The 27,572-nt window shown below is 42.2% G+C and overlaps 1 protein-coding gene across 2 annotated transcripts in view; it reads right to left on the minus strand.

The window, feature by feature from the left end:
- Nucleotides 1–27,572, minus strand: part of TNFSF11 (TNF superfamily member 11) — a 119,467-nt gene that overhangs the window by 6,807 nt on the left and 85,088 nt on the right. Inside the window, exons 1-4 of one of the 2 annotated variants that reach the window (XM_017850155.1) lie at nucleotides 26,831–27,202; nucleotides 19,776–19,943; nucleotides 420–465; nucleotides 236–334 (exon numbers count right to left, since the gene is read on the minus strand). In XM_017850155.1, the coding sequence (XP_017705644.1) occupies nucleotides 236–334; nucleotides 420–465; nucleotides 19,776–19,943; nucleotides 26,831–27,049 (532 nt within the window). In that variant the 5' untranslated portion in view covers nucleotides 27,050–27,202. Of the gene's footprint in view, nucleotides 1–235; nucleotides 335–419; nucleotides 466–19,775; nucleotides 19,944–26,830; nucleotides 27,203–27,572 lie in introns of those variants that run through there. The other variant, XM_017850156.1, reaches the window with a different exon arrangement.

The raw sequence follows: 27,572 nt of genomic DNA on the forward strand, positions 1-27,572 counted from the left end.
AGCATCCATTCTGATGATCTGAAAATGAATAGGGTGATGATGTCCATTCTGACATTTTTGAGAATCACGGTTTCCAGGATGTGAGTCATCACCTGAGGATGAATGGTCTTTCCTTTGGCTTTGAAGTAAGGGCTCTCAAAAATTTAGTGACAGACTGAAAATAGGTTTCAGTATTGAAATGGGCTGATAAATGACTCTTAAAATATTTTTCAGGCTGGATGCAAATGGAGCTTACCAGTTGGGATGTCAGTGGCATTAATAGTGAGATGAGCAAAAGGCTGAGCTTCAAGCTTGCTCCTCTTGGCCAGATCTAACCATGAACCATCCACCATTGCTGGAGAAGAGAGAAACCGTATTATTATAGCCGAAAGAGTAGTGACCCTGTGGCATTTCACACATACATATGGATCCATGCTTACCTTTCTCTGCTCTGATGTGCTGTGATCCAACGATATGTTGTAATTCCTGAAATAAAAAGGAAAAATAATTTTATTTGTAAAATCATTCTTTCTGTAAAGCAGTAAGAATTCGGGGCTGTTATATATGCAACAAATTAACCCTCTTTTCCTTCCAAAGGTGCCATAATAGCACTGGCAATGAAATTCCTATGTGTACCAGGCGGCTATCAACGGTAGTTCACCCCAAAGAATTGGTGTTGACATGTTTGAGACCATACCCAACTTCAAACAAAATACTTTGGACAGTAAGAGGAAATAAAAGACGATGTAGATTATAAACCATTGTGTAATTAAACATAATTAAAAATCTGTAGCAGGTACACAAATGGAGATAAAGTTAACTAAGAAAATAACAATACACAGAATATATGACCCTCTTAAATCTTCTGGAAGGCTCTTTTCATGTCTATTTCATTAGTGAATTTCTGTTATAATACTAAAGCTCAGCCCACAGGAAAGAGAATGATGCTTAGCTCCCAGTGGTTAATTTTTTACTTTAAAGTTACAGTGTACTTAAAGCACTATATGGAAGTCTAAGAGCCTTTAGAGTACCAATAATTAACTTAAAATATTGCCACAAATAGAGGGTTAGAAGCACAAGCCAGAAAAAAGAAAAAACATAAAGAGTACAGGTAATTGCATATCTCAACTTGAATCCTGAGAATAAAAGATGAAATAGGTAACCACATGACCACCTGTATCAAGCCATTAGCTGACATTAAAATGTCACATCTTAGGGCAAGAGTAAGGTGGAGAGGATGAAAGCTCAGGCTTTCGCCTTGGTTCAAGTCCCTGCATAAACAGAGGATATTAACAGCACCCCATCACAGGGTGCTTGTGAAGACTAAAGGAGATAATGTGTGTAGGCACTTAGCATAGTGCCTGGTAAATTTAGATATCTATTATATACCCATTATCCCAGGACTTTGGGAGACTGGGGTGGGCAGATCATTTGAGGTCAGGAGTTCAAGATCAGCTGGGCCAACATGGTGGAACCCCGTCTCTACTAAAATTACAAAAATTAGCCAGGTGTGATAGTGGGTGCCTATAATCCCAGCCACTCAGGAGGCTGAGGCAGGGGAATCGCCTGAACCAGGAGGTGGGTGGGGAGAGGTTGTAGTGAGCTGAAATCGCACTGTAATCCAGCCTGGGTGACAGAGTGAGACTCCATCTCAAAACAAAAACAAAAACCAAAAGAGATATCTATTATATGAATACTGAAAAAAAAAAAAGAAAAAAACAACAACAAAACAAAACACTCCAGAGAGATTCCTAATTTCCCCTATTACTGGAATAACTATTCATGCTAACCATTCTCCCCACGATGTTTGAAAGGTAGGCCATGCAGCTTAAGTTCTTTAACTGTCTAGAGAGGAGTGCTTTGAGATAGAGGATGGATGGATGGATAGATAGATAGATAGATAGATAGATAGATAGATAGATAGAGGCAATAACATAATTTCAATTGTTATTAGCTGGAAGGATTCTGGAGATAAGATAACATTTATTCTTCTTTCTGCTTCCAAACTTCTGAGAGAGAGACAAGAATCTACATTGTTTTTAATGACCACTGGAGGAGACAGCACAGCTGTCTTCACTGATCTGTTCTGAAGTTCTAAAGTCACAGTGTGGCTGACTCTTCAAAAGAAACCCTAGGACTCACCCAAAGCCACCTTCTGCTTTTGCTTAGACCCAGGCACTGCACTGCACAGCTCTGGGAGCGCCGTGTGTAGGGTGGGTATTTAGGCACATGGTGGCCCCTTTTGGGTTGAGTGGCCCTTACCAGGCCTCGTTTTCTTCCCCACTCATGTCGACCTCCAGTCTTCCAAGATTTCCTCAAGACCTCAATGGTGCCCAATTTCTGGAATTTCCTGGTTTTGTCTCCCCTGCCTTCATGACAGACTTACAGATACACAGTGTATCTTTTTTTTTTTTTTCCTTTCTTTCTGCAGGTTTTTATTTTCTCCCTTAAGGCTATAGGAGGATCTCATTATTAAGCTGCTCATGGTGCTCTACTACCTGCTGCAAATGTGAGTATAATTGTGCTGTCTTTCTCCCATCCGCAGTTTCCCAGCCATTGGGCCCCTTATCCTTCAAACGCTGCCACTTGTTTAGTGGCTTCCGGGCATTTTCTTGTTGTAGCAGGTGCAAGTGCTATGGAAGTGTCGAAGTGTGTGGAGGGATCTGACACGCAACAGGGATGTGCCTTGATAGCAGTTTCTTCTTTCTACCCAGCTCTTGTCAGGCAGGTGGATGGGTGGCCTTAGGGCACAGACCTTCCTCTGCTCATCTCTTCTTCACTTTGGTGCCAGCAAAGCTGGATATACAGTATATCTTTAAACATAGTGTATATCTTTATATGGTTATATATACACAATATATCTTTACTCGATTACTGGCTCTTACAGATTGGAAGAGGAACCTTGGTGACAGAGTAATTCTGAGATTTAACGCTACCCCTCTTTTTCCCTCTAGCTCTAATCTGCCTTTCCATCAGAGGAGAGACAGGGAAGGGGAGAAGGAAGCAGAACTAAGTCTGGCATATATCTACAAATACCTGTTCTGTGATTTTTCTATACAAACACATCTACAATCAAGAAAGCCAGGCAAGGCATGATGGCTCATGCCTGTAATCCTACTACTTTGAGAGGTCTAGGTGTGAAGATTGCTTGAGCCTAGGAGTTTGATACCAGCCTGGGCAACATATGGAGACCCCATCTCTATAAAAATAAATTTTAAAAAATTAGCTGGGTGTGGCAACATGCACCTGTGCTCCTCAGGAGGCTGAGGCAGGAGGACTGCTTGAGCCCAAGAGGTAGAGGCTGAAGTGAACTGTGATGTGCCACTGTACTCCAGCCTGGGTGACAGAGCAAGACCCAGTCTAAAAAAAAAAAAAGAAAAGAAAAAGAAAAACAAGAAAAGCGTCTTTGTCCTAGCTCGGTGGTCCTCAAACTTGAGCATGTATGCATTGTACCACCAGCTCCTGGAGGGCGTGTAAAACAGGCTGCTGGGACCAGCCCCAGAGTTTGTGATCCAGCAGGTTTGGGGTGGGGCCTGAGAATTTGCATTCAGCACCAGTGAGCTGATGTTGCTGGCCTGGGGCCTCATCTAAGAATGACAATCCCTTTCACATCCTAAAAGGGTCACAGAGGCACAGACTGGAGATTTTCTGGAAGCTTGAGACCCAGGCCAAAGAAGCAGCAGATTCAAGCCACTGATTCAAGGGACAGGGAAAGTTCGTACTCTTCTACCCGGGAATGAACTTTTCTTTCCCATTTAATCAGAAACTTCTAGGTCAGAGTTGCTACAGACCCATTTTGTTTCAAGAAAATTCAGTAACCAGCAGCACCTCTCAGATGCACTTTCAATGTCTGCTTTAAAAAAAAAAAAAAAAAAAAAGAACAAAAGGCTTCATGATCCAGGATGAATTAAAACTCTAGCTAGAGACCCATGAGGTAATGATGCTCTCATTTTATATCTTTTGGGTGTCGAAGGATTGCAATTCCCCTCAGAAACCTTATAGGTAAGTTTCAGTCAAAAAGAGAGCACATGATGTGTCTATAACCTCAAGGTACAAAGAAAGTATTCCCAGTATCTGTATCTGCACCCCAGCTTTTTGAGCTCTAAAACCATTGTTATTTATGTGCACATATATCAATCATAAAAAATAACATTCTCCTAAGACTACACTTTTAGGGTGGCTTCTGGTCTTGAGATTGTAACTGAAGTTTTGTAGGTAGTACTTGAGGCATTCCAGTGCCACCTAGGCAGTTTAGAAGATACCCATACCCCCAACCTCAGCCAGGATAACGAACCCAATTAGTCTGACAGTGACTTGGTAGTTGTTTGAAGATGCTCCCAGATGATACTAATATGTAGCAGGTACTGAGAAACATTGTTACTAATTAAGTGTTCCCACGAATAGTTGTTTGGTGACATCTCAGTTAAGGGTTTGCTATAGTCTCGCGACTTGCAATATATATTCCACATATTGAAAATTTAATAACCTCTTACATTTGTAGACAGCAAAGTATTTTCCTTGTTACCATATTTTATTTTTATTAGAATCAGAGGCTGGAAAACCATAACTACTACTAACCTCACTTTTCAGACTAAGAAATAGAGGCAGAGAGAGAATAAGGCTTCACCTAATAAAGCTGAGACTTGACTTTGGTCTCTGGATCTACACACCCATATCCTTTTACAAGGTATCATCATAAAATACACTCATGAAAGCTGGGACAAAATACCACTCGTCTGCCCAGGAATCCTTAGCGCGATTCCCTCCCTGAAGTAGTAACTCTAAAAAGGTGGCTCACCTTGACTGGCATCTGGGGATCCTGGGATCTGACAAAAAGGAGCCGGGACATCAGAAAATATGATCTCAGAATTTCCAGGGGCTTCAGAAAACAACTGGCTCAGAACCGGCCAACCCATGTTTACGGCTGATGAACCCCCAAGACTAAGACCTGCAGGACATGGATAAGGGACGTCGCATCTCCAAACATGACCCTATCGAGTCCACTCCACAGAGCAGGAGCCATTCCGTGTTGCCATCTTCTCAAGGATCAGAGACTTTGCTATACACATGCCAAGCACAGACCTTCTGATGGCCCCTTAATATTTTTCATTTTCAGGATTATAGGAGTCCTTCTTAAGAAGAACCCAAAACTTCACCCCAATTGACAATCCTGTTTATTTTCTAAGCTTTGCATTTACATTTCTTTTCATCCACATTAGTCCTCTACATCTGCCAGATTAATTAGAGTGTTTTAAAATTTCTATAGTTCTTTATTCCAAAATCTTATCATTCAGACGGCACTGCCGGTTTCTTTGAATTCAGAAAGTTCTGATAATCTAATTTTGGGAAAACAGTACAAAAGAACATCCCGACTCCTTTCTTCTGAACAAATCATTCACATGAAAGAGATCTTTTAAAAAATTTATGTATGTTTTATCTTATTTTAAGCCAGCTGTAAACGAACAAAAACCAGTTAGTTAACACTCTGAATAAACATCCAACGCAACCACATGTTACCCACGCCATCGGAATGCCTGTAGATTTGTGTAGAGAAGTGCAGGTAACTTCAACAACGAACAGCCTGGAGCAGAAGCCAGAAACAGTTCCCAGGCTGAGGAAGCCGGGCAAAGGGCGCCCCTAAGTTCTTCTGTTGGCTAATGAGCACCATGTCCAGCTCCCCAGGAGGATTTGTGATCTACCTTCTCAGGATACAGCATATTCATCATCTGTTACATGCAAAGGGCAGAAAGAATTGCCCCTTGGTTTCTATAAGCAACCATGACAATGAGGATCATAACTTACAATAAGTTACCAAGAAAATTCACAGGAATGAATCAACTTATTCATGGTCACCCTGTAACAAGTAGGCCTTGCAACGAATTTATGCATTTTTAGATAAGAGCAATTTTAAACAAGTAAATTATGATAGCTTTACTTAACCCTTCAAAACAAGACAAAAAAAGGAAACCAAACTACCAGAGCAACCAAAGAAATCTCTGCCCATTCAAGGATAAAAGAAACCTTCTGACATACTGCCACCTAGTGGACACTGTCCCACATTGACAAGCCTGGGACACCGTCGCAGTCAGTCTTTGCAGATTTGAAACCCCAATGTCTGAAAACAATAGAGATGAGGACATTTCACAACATATTTTTAAAATCTTCTCATTGTGGTATTTTTCTATTTAGACTGCATTAACTTTTCATCTTTGCTGTCAGAGTACATTTAAACAGACAGGAAAACAACCAATGTGATTTTTTTTTTAATTTCAACTTTTATTTGACTCATAAAAAAATGCTGGGATTACACAATTTCTTCTCCAGGAAACAAAGTACACAAAAGATCAATGTGATTGTGTAACTGTGGTCTCTAGTACTGTCTCTCCTGAACTCAGCATCCAAAAAGTGCAATTCCCAGGAGCCTGGCTGTGCAGACTTTGTCTCTGGTCCATTGAGATCAGCTTCCTTCAGATCTTTTAAACATCTTTTCAAACGTTTTAGGATATTTGCCAAACTTAAGGAGGAGGGAGATGTCTCAGAGCTGGCTCAGTCTCAATAAACTAGGGCCACTTAGGAGAGATGGTACTGTGTAAGAATAAATATAAGCACAAGTATTTTCAACTCCTTTAAGTAGTTATGGGAATTTTGCTCCAGGCAATTTAAACATTTACAGCAAAGGATACGCCTGCCCCTCTTTGTAAATTCAGCTGAATAACTGCCCTAAACAAGACTTTGATAACATTCCAATTCAGGAGAGAATGTTATTAAATTGTTTTTAAGATTGTTTGACTACAGTTTTTTTTTTTTTTTCCAACTTACAAAATAATATAAATAGGCCTGGAGGAGGGGCTCACACCTGTAATCCGAGCACTTTGGGAGGCCAAGGCAGGAGGATCAACCTCAGGCCAGGAGTTCGAGACCAGCCTGGCCAATACAGCAAAACCTCATCTCTACTAAAAATATTTTTTAAATTAGCTGGGCATGGCGGCAGGCGCCAGTAATCCCAGCTACTCGGGAGGCTGAGGCTTGAGATCGCTTGAGCCCAGGAGGCAGAGGTTGCAGTGAGCTGAGATCACACCGCTGCACTCCAGCCTGGGCAATAGAGTGAGACTCCATCTCAATAATAATAATAATAATAATAATAATAATAATAATAATAATTTCAGCTCCAACTGAGAACATTCTCAGCTGCAAAGATATTCTGAAAAGGTCAAGTTGCTGGAGTCTGAGCTTATCAGACTGAAAATCTCACCTGTGCGTTGTGATATGAATTGTGTGATCCATGTGGTACCTGTCAATCAGAGAATAGAAGAAGGAATTTGTACAGCCAGATGCTTTGGAAATCACTGGCACCAGCTCATAGCTGGGGTCTCAGGTGGCTGCCTCCCTCTGCAATACCAGCAGCAGCTGCAGAGACATCTGGCTGGTTGAACAAGGATTTAACACCCCGTTTGCCAGATATAATACAGGGTTCATACACTTGTTAACATATGTAATGCATTCATTTCAACATCTTAATGATACCCTTCATGTAATTCTTCTCCAACCTAGTTACAAGAATAGTGCATTCATCAGCCGAGTTAGCACATGAATGCCACACATGGGTTATTTCTGAAAATGAATAGCCAGTTTCCAATTCCTGCAGAGAAGTCCTGCAGATTTCCACCTTGTAAAGAGCTAGGAAATCCATTCCCTCCTCTCCAACCTGGGTAGCACCGCCTTCCTTCAAGTTTTCATCACCTCTCATTAGGACTACCATAATAGCTTCCTACCCCCTCTTCCTGTCTCCTGCCCTCCTCAAGCTGATCCACTGCGGTTAGAGAGGGCATCCTAAAGTACACATCCCTTCTTAAAATCCTCCAGGGGCTGCTTCCAGACTTCGGGTACAAGTCCACGTTCCTTACCAGGGCTTAGAAGGCCCTGCATAACTAGGCCTGTGTAATATTGTAATTTAATAAGAAATATGCAATTTGTCTTCATCCCAGGTTCCTGGCACAGAGGTCCTAAAGCCTTTGGAATTTCCTGCATGACAGGTGTCACAGAAGCATCCTTTGTTATTCATAATCGGCCCCTTCCAACCTTACCTTAGTTTATGCTAATGATGTGACCCTTAGAGAATGGGGTCTGGTTTCCAGAGGGACCAGTCATGTGATTAGAAGATCGGACCTTTCAGTCCCAGCCTGTATTAGTCTGTTTTCACATTGCTATAAAGAACTGGCTGAGACTGGGTAATTTATAAAGGAAAGAGGTTTAATTGACTCACAGTTCCGCATGGCTGGGGAGGCCTCACGAAACCTACAGTCATGGGGGAAGGAAAAGGAGAAGCAGACAAAGAAGAAGCAGACACCTTCATCACAGGGTGGCAGGACAGAGTGAGTGCAAGCAGGGGAAATGCCAGATGCTTAGAAAGCCATTAGATCTCATGAGACTCACCACCATGAGAACAGCATGGAGGAACCACCCTCCATGATCCAATTACCTCTACCTAGTCCTGCCCTTGACACGTGGGAATTATGGGAATTACAATTTGAGGTAAGATGTGGGTGGAGACACAGAGCCAAACCATATCACACCCCTTGACTTCCTGACTTCCCAGTTGATGTTAACCACCAATGGCCAATGATTCAATAAACTATGTCTATGTAATGAAGCCTCCATAAAAACTCTCAACAATGGGCTTCAGCCAGGGTACCACTGCCTTCCTAGCAGGTGAACATGTCCAGGTGTTGAAGGAGTGGCATGCCCTGAGAGGCATGGATGCTACATGACCCTCCCCATCCCCATACCTGGCCCTAAGCATCTCTTCCATTGGGTGGATCCTCACTGTATCCTTTATAATAACCTGGTCATAGTAAGTCAAGTGCTTTCCTGAGTTCTGTGAGCGATTCAAGAATACTACCAAACCTGAGTAGGAGGTCATGGGAACCCCCAATTTGTAGCTGGTTGGTCCAAAATACAGGCAACAACCTGGCACTTGCGACTGGCATCTGAAGTGGGGCAGTCTTGTGGGGCTGAGCCTTTAACCTATTGGGGCTGTGTTACCTCCCATGAGTTAGTGTCATAATTCAATTGCAGAACACCCAATTAGTGTCTGAAGAGCTGGAGAACTGCTTCGTGTGAGGGCAAACTCCACATAGTTGGTGTCAGATGGGTTATGAGAGTATAGAGAAAAACATTAATTTTTCACTTAGTCTGGTTACCACTCCCAAACCCCCTACTATTCCTCCCCTATATCCCCAAACCTCACAACCTGGAAGGATGCTCTGGGATGCCATAGGTTCCAGCCACATGAAATTACTGTTAGTTCCACCTGCAAGAACCCCACCCTCCTGTACATGCAGACTTTTGCACACACTCTCCCTTGGAAAGATGCCTTAGCCAGTGTTTCATCAATATCTCATCCTTAATTGCAAAGCTCTTATCTCCATGGCATTCTTGGCTAACAAGGCGCAGAAAGAGTAGCCGCCAGGTGCTGTGCAATAGCTAATGAGACAGGCTTTAGTATCGCTGCCTCAGCCTCTTGCTTTCCTCCCTCCCCTAAAGCTCACACTGACCTTGTAATCCACAGGATCTGGGGGAACACGTATATGCACCTGGATGGAGCTGGTGACCACGGGTTCCTTATGAAGAGTCCATAGTGCAAAAACACCCAAAGCAAAGAACTTTAAGAGCAGGATTCATTGAGTTCTCTGTTGCCTAAATACATGTTATAAAAGATCACGGTGGGTTGCCCTTCTCAGCCTAGGTTCCTTAGAGCAGAGCCCTATACGACACCAGGAAGGGAGAGGATAGGAGCACTGCAGGAGGTGAGAGCGCAGGTCCTCACCCTCCCCAGAGAGAGGGGGAATATCATGAGGTGGATGAGGGGTCCAGTGGCCCAGCAGGCAGACGGGAGGAGAGAAGGCAGGTAGGGTATAAACCCCACTCATCCTGAAGGTAAAAGCCATCCTCATCTTAAATTTGCAACTTCACATTCTGACCCCTATAATCCTTTATTTTAATATAAAAGTACTGACTAATCAAATTCTCCCAAAGCCAAAGTCTTCTCAGCATGAATTCTACACACTCCGCACCACCACTACCACTGCACTCAGCCTCCTAATGCTCCAGCTCCTACTGAATCAGTGGCCACCATCCCATGCCCATCTATGAAAATCCTCAGTGAAACACTTTACCAATGTGTGAGTTGGCCTCCTCCCCAAACCCCACATACAGTCACTGGTGGATCATTTCTTCCAAAAGGAGTCTGCTAACTGGAAGAGACACATTTTTGCAAACAGCTCATGTCCTCTACCTACCAAAGGGCTAAAGAATAGTGTGTCCTTGTTTTCATAAAGCAGACTGATGCTTTTCCTGGGAGTGCGATGGGTATGCTGGGAATAGAAAATTAGTTTTTATTGTTTAACCTTCATGGTTTAAATGAGGAAGCTTCTGCTACAGCTAAAGGTCCCCTTGGGTTTTCATAAAATAGTCTTATGACAGCAATATTAGTCTCCATAAAGAGTCCAATTTTCAAATGTCTTACACTATACTACTTGTTTAAAAAGTGTCACCTAAAAGTTTGGCAGAGTAACTGCAGTGTGGCATCTTGGACTAATTGTGCTATTTACCATGTCTCTGTTTTCCTCTGCCACTTGAAAAATAATGCCACCCTACCTTGGCAGTGCTTTCTACATTGATAAAGCCTCATCTCTTCTGGAAAAGACTTTGCTCTCACAGACTTCTCTCTAAGAATGAGACGCAAAGGGGGTCAGAGGTACCAGGCCAGCTGCTTTAGATCCATGAGGCCAGGAAGGAAAGCGCCAAGGCTGCCAGTGAAGATGCACCCCCAACCCCAAGGTCCCTAACGTGTTCACGCTCCAAAGAGGAAAAGCGCTCTCCTCTCAAAGAAGCAGGAAAACACTGAGCTTGCGAGTGACCTCCAGCCCCTTAAGAATCCTGTGGATTGATCACATGGCTGGCTAGCTTCTGGCAATATTAAATAACTCACCACCTGAGCACACCAAGTGCACAGTGTGCACAGGTCACTCGCGTGTTCATTGAACTTGTTCTTTAAACTGTCATTGAGCACCAACTATGTGCTTGCCACTGGGGCTGGAAATATAGAAAGGAAACATCACACAGACCCTGTCCTTGGGAAGCTCACATTCAAGTGAACCAGCCCATCCCAGGTCCATGTGGTTACTGCTGTTACTAGAAGCCCTGTGTGTGTTCAGGAGGGGCATCTAACCCCACAGGTGGGTGGGCGGGCATCCGTGGGCTCCTTCCCCAGGAAGTAATGCCTGAGTTGGATTTTAAAAGACAATTACAAAACCGACTACACAAAGCAGGGCATGGAATGGCATATAAACGACTATGCACAAAGGCTCATCATTCATTCATTCATCCATTCAACAAAGTTTACTGATGGAGGCTAGGAGTCAGGCGTCCTGTGGGTTTCTGAGGACACTGTTTGCAGGACAGACATGCCCTCTGCCCTCTCTGCACTTGCTGATTACAGCAGAGAGGCGGAGAGGTGAAAGGGTACGGCTAGGTCAGGAGAATTCAGCACCATAGTGTGGTGAGACCGTGGAGTACAAGTTGCGATGGAGCTGATGCCATGGAGCATTCAAGGTAACGAGCCTGAAGAGGCAGGGGCTGGAACGAGGCTTTCCAGAATACAGAGGACTTTTTGTTAAATGTTCAGCAGCTCAGACTTTATCCTGACAACCATAGCGATCTACTGAAGGATGCTTTAAGCAGGAAAATAAATGACCTGTTCAGATGTGCATTTTAGAAGTCCTTCAGCTATAGAAAGGATGGACCAGCGGCATTGAGACCAGGACGGGGTGGCCAGGTGCAAGGATCCAGGCAAGAGAGGATGATGAACTCTGTTCATGTGACCACCACAGTGTGCAGAGTAGAGACAATACTTGAAGGTTTTGTAAGTCGGTAGAATGCACAGGAGCCGGAAGAGGTGAAGAGTGGGTGAGTAAAAGGATAAGACCATCTGACTTCTAGTTTGGGGTGGTGGAGATAACGGTATTGTCATTCACCATGAAAGACTAGATGAAATAAGAAGCAGCCACGGGCACTGAGAAGAAGAGTTTTGAGTGCTTTCAAACTTTTTGATGCATATGAGCCTTCAGGTTTATCATTATAATGATTATTTTTACTGGTACCACAACCGCCACCACCGCCACTACCTAGTGTTCTTGAAGGGCAAAGACCGAGGACGGGGGTAGCAGCCTAGTGATGCGGAAGCTAAGTGAGAATGGAACTCCCTCACACCCTGAACTTGCAAAGGTTTGAGCAAGCATTTGTTGTCTGGTCATCTCAGAAACAGACAGCTCTTGACAATTTCTGGGACCCACCTCTTCCATACCACAGGCTTCACCCTCCTTCTCAAATACAGTCACTTCATTCACCATGGCTTCCCTGTCTACCAGTGGCTCTCACCTCTTCCTAGGATGCTGTGAAGAAATCACAGAGTCCACCCCTGAACTACCAAATCAGAGTCCCCACTGATAGATCTGGAGGCCTTTTCTCTTCTTTTTAAAACAAGGGCCCCAACTGAGTCTTAAGATCCAGCAGGTTTGGAAACACTGCTCTAAAGCACATCCCATTCTTCAATTACACAGGCTGTACCTCTCCTGCCGCTGCTGGTAGAACAATCCAATCTATCCCTTGTCGTCATGCTCTCCAACCAAGGACCCTCAGTTTCATCCACTTCTGGAATGTTAGCCCAAGATCCCAGGCCACATAATGAAGGCTCCTCTTTCAGGCATGTCCTTCCAGCTCTCTGTTCCTTTGAAGATGCCATGCAGAATATCTTTTCTTCCATCCTGGGATACTTGTAGCACAAAGAAAAGCCCACCTCTGACATCACTCACCCGTTATTTTCCTCTTGCAAACCCTCCTGCTTCCTACCTTCTTCCCTGGGTCTCCCCTGAAGTTGAGTACAAAGCCAATAACTTATTGTTGAGCTAAAGGCAATAGATGGCCTTGGTTTTGTAGGAAAACTCTGTGGTCTTACTTCAGCTTTCCCATAAAGACAGTTTTTATAAACGCTAAATGTGATTGGGGTTGAATTGCAGTTTCCAAAACTATTATGGCAAACAGAGATGAAATCCTATTGGAAAACCACTACATGACTATGACTAACATCTTGACTTGGGAACATGAGTGCTCCAAAACCCAAGTACCCTTGTGGGTTTATGAGAAACTTTCTTCGGACACATACTCTTGTATACAAAGGCAAAGAGGCAATGAATGGGGTTTAATCTCTCCCCTCTTTTTTTTAACTAATAGGCAAATGAGAAATAGTGGCATATACCAACTTCAATGATTACAATTTCACAAGCAGTTACAATCTACTTAAATTTCAATTGATTTATTATTTACTTTAGCTTAAAATAAGAATGGGCTCCTTTAATAATGAAGATTGCAATTCAAGGGGATCTGTTTCCCATATGTTTCCCATATGTAGAAAACACAATCACCTAATCTGATAAACTTGCTAGTTTTAATTAACGCTCTTTTAATCTACAAAACCTAGCAAAAGCTGTGCAGGTGACAATCCAGGTTTACTCAATAATTACAGATGCAATCTCTAAACAGACCTTTAAAACTTCCTCAAAAAGATGAATGCTGTTGAATCTACTTTCAAATTTCTCTCTCTCTCACAATCTAAATAATCCCAAAGTATTTTTACCTTTTGGAAATACAATCTTGACCATTAAAATTTTTAGTAGACTTATGTATTCTCAGAGTTAACTCCTGCTCATATAATGAGTCCATCTTCCTACCTAAATGGGGTTTAGTGAGCATCAGAAACTGCTCATTGTCCCCTCATCTCCTTCCACTCCTTTTTGCCTATTAGTTATAGGCAACTCCCTTCTTCCAGCTTTGTGGACAAATGGCTGCTCAGTTAGAGACTACCTTGTCCAGCCTCCCTTGCAGCAAGATCTGGTTTATGAGTAACTTCCAGCCGATACGACACTACTAGAAGTGATGTCTCTACTCCCAGGTACTGTCTTCAGTTTTCTTTTACCCTTCCCCTATCTAGAAATAACAGCAAATAGAGAAGCCAACTTGGAAACAGAGATGGAAGGTTCATGTTGAGGACAGAGGAGCATCCCTACTGGTCCTGGATGACTCATGTCTGGATTGCTATGTGAGAGAGAAAAAGCTTCTTAGTTAGTTCACAGAATGGATGGGTCTCTCTGTTACCCAGTTCAGACTATAGCAAATAACAGCGAATATTTCACTGCGGATCAAAGTGCTACAAATCTTTGGGTACATTAATCTTAATATCAGAGAATACTGTGAATTCTGAATTCTACATTATGAATTCTGAAGATGAGGCCAAATATGTACCTGATCCCCAGGGAATAAAAAAATAATTTCAGGTAAAAATGAATTGTTTAATAATTATGGCTCCCTGGTCTTACTTCCTGTTCTCCAGTTAAGTCTTTAGAGACTCCAAGGCTTATACTCCAGGAAATGGTTGGTCGAGGATATGACAACATGATAACTTATGGGCAGTCATTACAATACCATTGGCTTTTCATATTCTGGAGGGAAGTTAGAGAGTTTTATAAAATTCAACTCATATATGGAGCCAGAATCATGTTTTTAGTTCACATTATAAGCCCCCTTCTACATAGCAGGCTATGCAGGGCAAAGAAGCCTGATGAAAACGTGACTGATGTGAGAGGGCCAGCTGGAGGTAACTTCTAGCAAAAATAAACCTGTGTTATTATTGTACTGAAGCACTATTGCCTCAGGCTATAATATTCCCAATTATCAATGGTAGGACTGGTAAGACAGCATCGTATAAATGAGAATCAGGCTCATAACATTCTGAATGGCTTTACGAGTTGGTTGATGTAAAATATTAGTTTACAGAGTTCAATCAGTTATTGATCATTTGTTCATGCTTTTCTTCATTCATTCCCGAGAATAAATTAAGAGTGATATATTCAGATGTGTACGAAATGGCTGCGGCCCTTGTCCTGATGGAGCTTGCAGCTTCACTCCATGATCTTTAAAAATGGCTGACTGTGCAGCTCCATCAGGGAAAAAAGTTTTCATGCTCTCAAACGTACACATTTATTTATTTAAATATTAAATAAAACCACACCCGTATATTTGTACATTACAAAATATTTACTAAAGCACAGCTTTTAAAAGCTAATATTAAAAAAATACATATACAGAAAGTCCCCATGCTTCTTTCCCACATCCCAGGGACAATCCTGAATGCACTGAACATCCCATTTTGGAGAAGAAAGTGATTTGTGCTATGTGTTTATTGACCTTTCTCCTGCACATTACTCTTTCAAATACCTCTGCAAGTAAGTTTCAGGAAGGTATCTGCAAACAGGTACCCAATGTGAAATTAACAAGCCAGCACACTAAAGTCAAGTGCAGTCACAGCTCAAGTGCTCAGAATGCATAGTAAGTGCAGAAACAGATGGCTTTCCACCCAGTCTGGCCAGGGGGTCTATGGGCTGAGTGTCGTCTCTGCCATACTGGGAGTCCTCGTTTGGATCTGAGCTCATTCCTTCCTCACCCCCCGGCTGGCAGAAGCAGGGAGGCTGCCAAAACTAGAAACAAAAATCACTTTATAAATCAGACACCATATTTGCACTAGTGTTTTCTTTATTGTCATAGACTGTTATGATAGACTTTATAAATTGTGGTTGGTAGGGTTGGATCACTAAGAGGCTTTCAGAGTTCTGTGCTAAAGGGGTTGGGGGAAGCCAAGAAAACCCAGCCACAAACAAAAATGGGGGAAAAAACAGCATTACAAGTCTGACCAAAGACATTCTGGGTAAACACCACTTTTCGCACACATATAATGTGATATTGTGCTTACGTCTGGTATCTGTTACTGCTGGAGGGGTTGATCTCTCAATAATGATTGCAGCCACACATGTAATTTTGTTTTAAGGGTTCACTCAATATCTGTATTAGAAATAAAACTAAGGTACAAACTGACTTAAGAATGCCTAATGCATCCATCCTATTTTTAGCATTGGCAAGAGAAATGAGAAATCTGATTATTTTGGCAAGATGTGTAGAATGTCACATTAACCGATAATCCTCATCGAAGGATAACACATTTGACAAATCATTATTTGAACACAGTAAGGGAAGGGTAAATCCTTGGATATAGGGAAAGACATGGCAAGGTGCCGAGCACATTAAATGCACTTAATGAACATTGGTTGATTCTAATGATAAGGTATAAATAAGACTCGTCTCTTTCCTAAACATCTTGTCTAGGGGGAAGAAATGGCATCTTCTACCTCCAAACACACATTGGTATAACAGCTTTAATTTATAATTCTTTAAAAAGGATTACTTGTGTCTGATATTATTACCTATGCAAAAAGGCTAAGATCCTATAACAAAACAAAAGCAAATGTGAAATTGATGAAATAAAGTTCTACTCATCCTTTGAGTCATAGTAACCTATCTGTATAATTAAGACTATGTGCCCTTAATAAGTGCAGCTGATTATTCTTGCCTGACCACCAATTTTCTCCTTATGGTTTGCCAAGTAGTGAATCTCTCATTATTAGTGTTACTCATTTGGAATGAGGCAACATGTCTCCAAAAGGATCCTAAAATAGTGAAAATTCAGCCATTATTGCTCACTAACACCTTTATACACAAATTGCTTTTCCATACTGCCTAATGAGTCACTTAGAAATCTCAAAGGAAGTGGAACGATGTTCTGATGAGGCAGGAGGTGGTAGAAAAGTTCACTGAAGCCACACTAAGTGTTAACGGACACTATTGCCAGTGAGCAACAATTGACTACCAAGTACTCTCTCAATCTGGGATTTATTTTTACTTAGGACAAGATAAATTACTTTAACTTTTAAAAAAGGATAAACAATATGTTTTTTAAGAATTCAGAGGATGTTCACCTATTTAAAGTAAGGTTGTATTATATTAAATTATACACACACATACATTCACACACAGAGAGCCACACAGTAAGCCATTTGTTCTCTTCCATGGATTTGTCTGCTATCCTTGGCCCAAGTTATACTGCAAAAATTATGATGACTGTGCATAGTTATGTCTTTACATTATCCAATCATATTTTAAATGCCTCTGTAGAGGTTTCTAGTTTTATTCCTGTAAGCCTTGTACATTTCTTGTTACATTTATTTTTAGAGCATTTAAAAAATTATGAATGAAATCTTTCATTTATGTTTTCTAGTTATTTGAAATAAGGACAGCTAGTGATTATTACTTATTAATTTTTACAAACTGATTTATTTTATTCTGCTTGTAGCAATTCAGCCTCTTTTGAATTTTCCTAAGTATATAATCATATCGCATGCAAATTCTGCCCTCTTTTCTCTATATATATTTTCTTATTTTATTCTCTTGTGTAATTACATTAGTTGGCACCTTCAGAACGACGTTTAATAATGTGGAGACAGTGGGCATCCTGGTCGTGTTCCTGACTTTAAGAAACACACTCTTATGTTTAATCATTAGGTAACTTTTAGTTTGAGACATTCATAACAACATCAGGAATCCATCCAGTTCTGTTTTCTAACGGATTTTAAACATCAGAAATAGTGCAAAATTTTGTCAATCACTTTTCAGGATCTATAAGATGATAATATATTGTTTTCCTTTAACCCGTTGGGATTGAACCACTCTTGCAGTCTCATAAATAATGTTAATAATCTTTTCCCTTCCTTCCTTCCTTCTTTCCTTCCTTCCTTTCTTTCTTTTTTTTTTTTTTTTTTTTTTTTTTTTTTTTTTTTTCGGGGTCTTGCTATGTCACCCAGGCTGCCAGGCTGGAGTGCATTGGTGCAACCGCAGCTCACTGCAGCATCCAGCTCCCAGGCCCAAGCTGTCCTCCCACTTCAGTCTCCTGAGTAGCTGGAACCACAGGCACAGGTTGCCATGCCCAGCTAATTTTTTTTTTACTTTTTGTAGAGATGGAGGTCTCACTATGTTGACCAGCATGTTCTCAAACTCGTGGACTCACGTGATCCTCCCATCTGGGCCTCCCAAAGTGCTGGGATTACAAGTGTGAGCCACCACACCTGCCCTCGTTCGTAATATTATTTGTTTTCAGAATTAACTCGGCTGATTTTCCATATTTATTCCTCCATAAGAAACTCAAAGGGTAACTTTTAAGAACCAGCACACCACTGAAATAAAAAGTTTATCTCGTCATTTTGAGGAGTTACAACATGGGTCAATCTAAACAGAACATTAGGGCACAATCTTTTGCCTAATCAGAATTACCTTAATATGAAATGCCATTTTGAACTAGCAGATTGCCCCTAGTGCACGTCAATAGGTTGTTTATAGACAGATTACTCAGTATTTAAGAGATAAGCTTCACAAATGGGATAAAAAGCAAACGAATGAAAACAAAATATAAAACAAAACAATAAAAATGAATAGATTAACAGAATTGCTGTTGCTATAGCTCAAAAATTATACTGTAAGATTAAGGATCACTGAGTTTAAACATATACATCTACTCTGCATAAAGCCAAGCACCTACACACTAATTATAAGGAAAAAGTAATTTTCATAAGCAATATGTTTTCTTATAGACACATTAAACTAAGAGGTACTTCATGCATTCTACAATGCACAATTTTTAACATTTTGATATCTCTGGAATTAAGATGCAACTAGAACCTATGATGATCATGTTTAATTTTTTTAATCAACAGTCTCTTCTTTCTTAGTGATGCATGAAATAACAAAGTAGGCTGAAAATTGGTATCTTAGATTCAATAAAATACAGCAAATCTTAACTTTCAGGCTATTACAGACCTTTACCTTTGTTAGCTGGCTTTATAAAATAGCTATATCTTCCTACCTCTACTTCTGATGGTATTACAGACGTTCACCTTTGTTAGCTGGCTGTACAAAACAGCTACATCTTCCTACCTCTACCTCTGACACATGTCCTCTTTTTAAATAATGACCAGAGACCCGGGGAGTTGCTAGAGGCTGGGATGCGTAAATGGATGCATGCATGCATGCAGGTATGTAACGCACACACAGGTTTTGCACTTGGGTCACTCTTTGTGTTCTACCTGGGTTTTGGTGGAGTCAGTGAGTAAAATAATTCTTGGGCTGCAGAATTCTCAGGTGGCTTTGTTCAAGAAAGTAAAACTGGCAGTTATTACAGTGTCTCCCAACTGGGGCTGTTGGTGTAAGAGAAGTCATTGGTTTGCTCTGTCCCTAACTCTTCTCTTGTCACTCAGCTCTCCCAGAAAACGAGAACACGGACACAGAATCTCCATCTCACATTGTTTCCTGCTCTCTCTACTTCACCGCAGATGACAGCAAAGGACCAAGAGTTACAACTGCTTCTCATCAGAGCCCTGGATCAACAGATGTGCAATAGGGGGTCCTGCCATTATGAAGCCAAACAGAAAGGAAACAGCTACCAGAAAGTTCTGTGAACTGAGCGGATGGTTTCTAGGTCAGGGAATTCAAACTAGCAAACTGACTCACAGAGAGGCCACAGCCACCTTAGTCTCTCTTCCAAGCATGAATTTAAATCCCTCCTCTTTAAAAGAAAAAAGAAAAGAAAGAAAAGAATATTTGCATGAATGTCCCTGGTTGTCATAATCAATCACTACCAACTTCAAAAGAATTCTGCTAATCTCTTTAAAGCATTCCCTGTAGCTCTTTTACAAATTATTAGAATAAAAAGAACAAAGTCAACAGCACTTAGCCAGTTTTAATTTTCAGTATTGGTAGAGTCAGCAAGGGCCCTTGACTTATCAGCCTCAATGTGGACTTACCTTTTGCACAGCTCCTTGAAAGGCCTGTTTAATTCTCCTACATGAATCAGGTATTAATTTTGTATCTTGACTCTCCAGAGTTGTGTCTTGAAAATCTGCACTTTCATGGAGTCTCAAAATTCTATAAATGCAGTGAGTGCCATCTTCTGATATTCTATTAGGATCCATCTGAGGAGGAGAAACAGTAAGGACATTAGAGTGCTTATCACTAATCATCCTGCTATTTAATAAAGTGTGACTTCAGAACAAAAAATTCATACTTGCAAGAGTCTTTATGTCCCCGACAATCAATAGTTAATAAAATGACCCTCAAGATGTGAAAACAGAACTTCTAATTCATTTGAATGAGTAGCTAACTGTCATCCACAGGACAAGGCACAGTTAGTCCTGCGGTGGGCTTTTAACAATGACAGAAGTGTATGTGCATGATTCATGGGGGAAATTGTCAAAATTGTCTGACAATATGAAAGTGTTCATAGAGGGGAGGGGCACCAAGGAAATCACATGTGATCACTGTAGGGAGAGGAAGCTTTTTGTCTTTAAATCAACTATATGCAACATGCTAGCTGGGATTATAAGGCCCACTTTGAAATGCAAAGCATGAAGCCTACATAAAACAGGTGAAATCAACATCATCTTTAACCACTATGTTTGCCTGGCCTTTTTTCCTTTATCAGCCAAAGAAGGGAGAGAAAAATCCATTTTTTACCTCCAAACAAAACTCGAAGTCAGACGTGTAATCTCTCTTTTTTGTTGACTCTCTCATCAGTGTTTCTCAAGCTGGAATGGTATACCTGGCAGGGGGTGTTCGGGAATGGGTGCAGGTGATATCTGGTGTCATCACATTAGGGTGGGGGGGGCTGCATGAGCAGATATTACAGATGTGTGGTGGAGGGATGCTAAGATTCCTGTCATGTAAGGAATTGTCCCACCCAAAATATACTCATTGAGTAATTAGCTGATTGCCTGTTAAGAATAGGTGTCCAGCATTAGAATATCTTTAATCACTACTCTTTAAAATTGTCAGCCCGCTCCTGCCAAGCCTTTGCAGTGGTTTCAATTGCCAGGTAAAGGGTGGCAATAATTAGCTATCACCTGTTTTAATAATGAGAATTTAATTTGTCCTCTTTGTTTAATATTCAAGGTACTTCATCTGTATTTTCTTATTAGCAGGCACAAACTAGGTGAAAAAGAAAAGCTACGTAAGTTTACAAAGCTCAGTCAAATTAATGACAAGTCTCTCTTTCTCTCTTTTAAAAAGTAATGGGAATGATGTGTTAGTTTATTAACCAACCATTAGAAATAAACTAAAAAGAGCCTATCCATATCTGAGATTCTCAAAATGAAATGACAGCCTTTTTTTTTCGTTTTTTTTTTTTTTTTTTTGGATTGGGTCTCACTCTGTCGCCCAGGCTGGAATGCAGTGGCACCATCTCGGCTCACTGCAAGCTCCACCTCCTGAGTTCACACCATTCTCCTGCCTCAGCCTCCCAAGTAGCTGGGACTACAGGCACCCGCCACCACCCGGCTAATTTTTTTGTATTTTTAGTAGAGACGGGGTTTCACCCTGTTAGCCAGGATGATCTCGATCTCTTGATCTCATGATCCTCCTGCCTTGGCCTCCCAAAGTGCTGGCATTACAGGCGTGAGCCACTGCGCCCGGCCAAAATGACAGCCTTTTAACAAATGTACACTCACGAATACAAATTTTATTCTTTAGTCTTGCACATATAAGGACTATCTATAATCATCACGGAAGAGACACCACCGTAAAGCAAAACTGTGTACAATCTGTATTTATTTTTCCTATATTCTTTAGAATAATTAATACAAGTCATAATATGTGAATTTTTATACAAGGAAAGTTTTCAATCACACACTTGGCAAAAAAAGGCTTACTTATGCCAGTGTGTATCCCACAAGACCAGAAAAGCCTAGGCAACTGATATGAAGGGTCACTGGGTTTAGACCTCAGGAAAGAAGAATCATGCAAAGGCCTGAATTGACGCACCACCAGAAAACTGCTGAGCCAAAGGAATAATGTGGCCTTAGTGGGGAAATGCCTGGGGACCCTAAACTTGGTTAATCTGGAGTCCTGCCAACAAGCTAAGAGCTGTCTAACAGAAGCAGCAGTCCCCTTTATTCTTTTCTTTCTCTTTTTCTTTTCTTTTTTTTGGAGACAGGGTCTTGCTCTGTCACCCCCACCCAGGCTGGAGTGCAGTGGCATAATCATAGCTCACTTCAGCCTTGAAATCCATGGGCTCGAGCAATCCTCCTTCCTCACGCTTCCAAGTAGCTGGGACTACAGGTGCAGGCCACCACGCTTGGCTAATTGGCTAATTTCTTCTTTTTTTTTTTTTTTTTTATCTTGGTAGAGATGGGGTCTTGCTATGTTGCCCAGGCTTGTCTTGAACTCCTGGGCTTAAGCAATCCTCCCTCCTTGGCCTCCCAAAGTGCTGGGATTACAGGCATGAGCCACTGCACCTAGCCCCTATATTCTTGATACTCAGGGTAGTCCACTCAGTAGCACCGTGGGCTCACTGAGAGCTTGCTAGAAATGTAGAATTTCAGGCTTCACCCTGGCATACTGCCTGGGAATATGCATTTTAACTAGATCCCAGGTGATTCTTACACACATTAAAGTTTAAGAAGTCATGCTTTAAAATATAGATTTTCTACTATTAAAACAATTCCAAAGTTCCCTGGACACCAATTTTAAAATTGTTTCACAAGTAACATCAATTAGTACAAAGATACTCCAACAGTTAATCATGGTTACTGATTTGATGCAAATAAGTACAGTGCAAAGATTTTGTCCCCTTTCTGTTAAAAAAACGCCCACATCCAGATCCCATCTCACTGCTACCCCACCCCTCACTGGCCAATTTCATCAACATCCCTAAGGGTAGGGTCCAATCATTGAACCTCTTCCCAAATACTTCGAATGTGCAATTGAGAACCACTGTTTTGGAAGGCAGCATTAGAGCTAAAATATGTATAAAACCCCATCCATTGTTTTTTCCCAAAAGAAATCAAGAATGCATGGCATAACTGCTTTTAATATACTCATTTATTTTGTTTACTCAAGGATCACACATTAGAAATTTATTTTTAACCTACAACCACGTCTTTCTCATTCCAGTGCCCTTGCAGCTCTCCTTTCCTGAAAATGGATACTAGGAGAAAAGGGAGGAGGAGAGGTTCAGGGTGCAAGGCCAGCCACACACACAGGTAAATGAGGGTCTCTAAGCTGAAGGAACTGCAGAGCAGGGAGGCAGCCAGACTGATGCTGGACCCTCAGCAAATGCCCACAAACTGACTGAACGAATGTATCACCTACCCGACAACTTATCTATTGACACACATTAGTCTGGTTGGAGGACTGCATGATTGAAAAAGTATACTCTTTTAGCTACTAATCTGATAATTCGCATATTACGATCAGAAACAGACATATTTGTAGTGTTGCAAATCATTAGAAAAGACTTTGCAGTAAATTAGACATACAAGGCACTGGGCTAGATGCTACAAATAAGGTGGTGTGCAAAGCAAGCAGTCCCTGTCTTTATGGAACTTACACCTCATTGAGGAACACAGAAATTCAACCAAAAGTCACAGTAAACTGAGTAGCAAATGAATTCATTGTACTTAGACATGTCTGAAAACATGAAGTAAATCTTGAATATCTGACTTAAAATGCATTTGTCAGATAATGTGGTGCCTATGAAATAAACTGTCTCATTTTCTTTTAACTTCCTTGAAACTTAATCATTTGTAGGGTTAAATGAGGCAGGATGCTTGACGTTTGTGCTACTTTGTTATCTGTGTTTTCAAACAGGCAGTGCACACCTCTACATCAGATTTTCAGTAGTGACTGCTGTCCTATGGTAACAAACAACCAGGGAGGTTGGTTTGTGCATATTGGAGGATCGAGGGAAGAAGTTAAAAGAGCAAAAGATCTTAAGTTTTCTGAAAAGCTTATCTTTATAGCTAAACCCTAAGCTTTGAATATGGTTATGCGGATGTTAAAGACACACACACACACACACACACACACACACACACACACACAGAGCAACTTTTTGAAAGGGTTTTCTTTTTTTTCTTTGTAAACCAAAGTATGAATACTATGTGGTAAATATATAGCAGAAGCCACACACTATTTTCTCTTTGTCAGGGTGGTGGGGGAAAAGCCAAGCTACACTGGATCAAGTAGATATATATTTTTTAACATCGAGGCACATGCAATCTGCAAACATTTAGGAGGCTGATTCAATTTTATCTATTCAAATATTTAAGAAAACAAAATTTTTAAAATCGTCCCTGTAATTTTACACTATTCTGGGCATTCTTCTAAATGCATTTAAAACTCAAACTGCTTTTCCTTGAGGATTTGCATACCTTCTTTTCTCCACCTTTAAACAAAAACAATAAAACGAATCCCTCATTTTTAACTGTAAACTACAAACATGTTACTGGATACTTTGTTCTCATTCAAATGCATTTAGAAACCCCAAATAGTTTCTATGATTTATTTGGTACCAAGTTCCAATCCAAAAGAGCCGACATAAGTGAAAATGTTAAATCAGCGGCAGGTCAAATGGAGACTATTCTCTTAGCTAGGACTTTGAAAGAAGGTTTCTAACACATATAAAAGGGGAAAGAATTACAGAGTGAACCCCAATGCACCCATTAGCGCTTCAGCTATTACCAATGTATGGCAAATCTTTTTTCATCTGTAAGCAACCAGAAATTATTTTGAAACATATTCCAGACACCATAGCAGTTTTATCTGTAATGATTTCAGAATGTATCTCAAAATGATTAGGATTCCTTTGGGTAACAATTGTAGACACAATATCCAGTAAAATGCATCCAGATCTAGTGGTATATTCAAATGAACACATTGTTCCTAATATTTTTTCTTTACTGAAGGAGATGGCCTTTTTAAAATGCAGTACGAAACTGGGTTCGGAGTAATGGCTAAATTATTTTGCACAAGTCAAAGGAACCGAATCTTCATGGTATTTAAGAAAACCGTACCCAGAAGTCTGATGATATTAACTTCTCCAAAGGAATATTTTCTGGCTAGACTTACTAACTCACATGTTTACTTTGAAAAAGAGTTCTGAGTGTTTCACTATTTATCCATACAGCATCAAGACTGCTAAATGATGATGGGAGATCACTGAAAGCCCCGACTCCTCAGCCCACGGGGAACACCGAGAATTCCTAGGGAAAAGCTGAAAAAGTCTAACAAGAGCCCAGCAGGTCACTCTTTCCTACATAGCCACGCCACCGATTTCCACAGCTCCTGCCAATTCAAGCTGTTCATGGTTCCTAGAACTCCTTCATTTCCGACTGCTCTTTCAACATTGGACACTCTCTTCACTGTTATGGCAATGAAAATGCCATGTCCCTAAGGTATTAGAAAAGATAGACAGTGGAGAACTACTGCCTCTTTGATCCCTTTTCTGAATGTTTCTCTTTTGTTTGACTAAGAATTTTAATGGTTTTATTAGGCCCCTCGGCTCCATGCCTATAGTAAGTGGACACTGTGTGTTGAATAAATGATTCTTAACTCATTCCATGGCATGTGATGGTGCCATGCACAACGCTGGCACTCCATGCACAAGCACTAAATGGGATGATTATTAACAAAATGCTGGATGCGAAAATGGGTAAACCATTCTTACTGCAACACACTCCAATGAAAGAAAGACGCTTAGTCACTTTCACATAGATTTGTGTTATCTGTGTTGCAAGTAAATCACTCAAAAGTTGTTTTAGAAAAAAACTCTCAATGGGTAGATTATATTTAATGCAGATTTTCTTAAGTGTGGCTCATTGCATTTCTACTTTTAGTAGGTAATCACACTAGTTCTAGAAAATGCAAACTAGCGGATAATGAATTCTTAACAAAAAGCCTATGATTAAAAGTAATGGAGTTCGAGACATTGGCACATGTCAAAAAACCATACAATCCAAGCAATGCCATGTTTTGATGCATCCCGTTTGGTTTAGTAATCACCTTTGAATCTGAAAACGAATGTAGTCCAAACCCAACTTTCTTTTCCCATAAAAAAAAAAATGCACAGTCAGCCCCCCACTTCCTCTGAGAAAGAGTTCACAGCACCAGACAAGAATATTTGAATGAATCCAACCAACTGCACTGCAATTTCCAAGAAAACACAAGAGCATAAACCACCAGAAAGCATATTACAAATTTACCCCTTCCTTCCTACTATCTCCCTGCAGTTCCTAGCCGTCGTGCAAAAAACCTCTTCATCTTTTCGAAGGTTGGTTATTTGCTAGACTGTAGTAACACCGTGCCATCACACACACCTCGCTTCCTTCCTCCGCCCACCTCCCTGACAGGCACGTGGGGCAGTCCTTCTTCCTTCACCCCCACAGGACAGCGCCACAGCCGCAGAGCCCCCATGCCGAGCCCGCGCCTCTCTGGTCGCGCCGTGTCATTCTGCCCACCCACTGGGCGACCTGGGCACGAGCGCGACCTCCCGCTCTGCGCAGCCCTCCAGCCCTGTGGCCCCAGCACACCTGCAGAGCAGCCAGGCGCAGGAACCGAAATCCGCCGGGTGGTGGGTGGGAAGAGAAAGGTAGATGCCCAAGTGAATGCGCTCAGTTTTTTTCCTACATGAACAGAAGTTGATTCTTAACTTCAAGTGAGAAATGACAGGGAGAAAAAGCACGCAATCGCTACCAGAAAAAGTGAGAGGCCAGTGCTGTTTCCCAGCCTGGGGACGGGGTGAGATTCAAACCCATCGTCTGGCCAGGGGAGCCTGCCCTCGGCGCACCGCGGAGCTGGGGTGCGTGCGCGGAGAGAGAGCAGAGTGCGCCCAGAGAAAGCAGAGTGCGCCCGACAGCCCCGCGCCAAGTTGTCCCCAAACTCGACACTCCCTCTCTCAGAGTCACTTTCCCCCTCCTGAATATGCAAGCTCTGGGGAGCCCAGCCCCGCGGCCGGACTCGGTTTCCAAGTGCCGGGGAACGAGATGGGCGCTCCCGGCCGCGCGCCCATGGGAATGTGGCCACTCACCTGCGCTCTGAAGTAGAGGAACAGGGCGACGCTGCAGACGACCTGGCCCAGCCCCAGCCCAAGGAGGGCCACGAACATGGAGCGGGAGGCGGCGGGGGGCTGATGCGGCGCAGGCGGCGGCGGGGCGTGCAGGGGGCCCTCGTGCGGGGCTCCGGGGCCGCCGCCCATCTCCTCCGAGCCACGCAGGTACTTGGTGTAGTCTCTGCTGGCGCGGCGCATGGCGCTCGGCCCTCTGGCCCCGGCGTTCTCCTCCCTCTCCTGCTCCCTCCCCTTCTTGTCTGCGGCCAACTCCGGAGGCTGCGGCGGAGCCTCGACGTGGGGCGCCGACTTGGAGCCCGGCTCTGGCTCCTGGGGCGCGCGGGCAAGCGGGCAGGGCGCCCGGCAGCCTCAACTCTTATAAACCGCTTGGAGAGCGCTGGCCTCGGGAGCCAATCAGCCCCAGGCGAGGGTGCCTCTTCCACTCCCACCTCTGGCTCCCCTTCCTTCCTTTCGCCCTCCCTCTCTCTCAATCACTGTCACTGAAGGGCCTCCTTCGTGGGGGCCCTCCGAGGAGGAGGCTGGGGGCGACTCCAGTGGTTCCAGACTCCGCCTGCCATTCTCAGCTGTCTTTCTGGAGGTCCAAGAGATGGGCTAAGGAAGACGCAGAGGAGACCTTTGCTAAAGAATAAGGATTGCACCTCAGATATTCCTCCTGCAGTTCACATCCTGGAGTCTCGGTTTCCTCCCTGGGATTTAGAAAGTT

Source organism: Rhinopithecus bieti, unplaced genomic scaffold, assembly GCF_001698545.2.
Source record: "Rhinopithecus bieti isolate Rb0 unplaced genomic scaffold, ASM169854v2 scaffold_32955, whole genome shotgun sequence".
NCBI classification, from domain to species: Eukaryota; Metazoa; Chordata; class Mammalia; order Primates; family Cercopithecidae; genus Rhinopithecus; species Rhinopithecus bieti.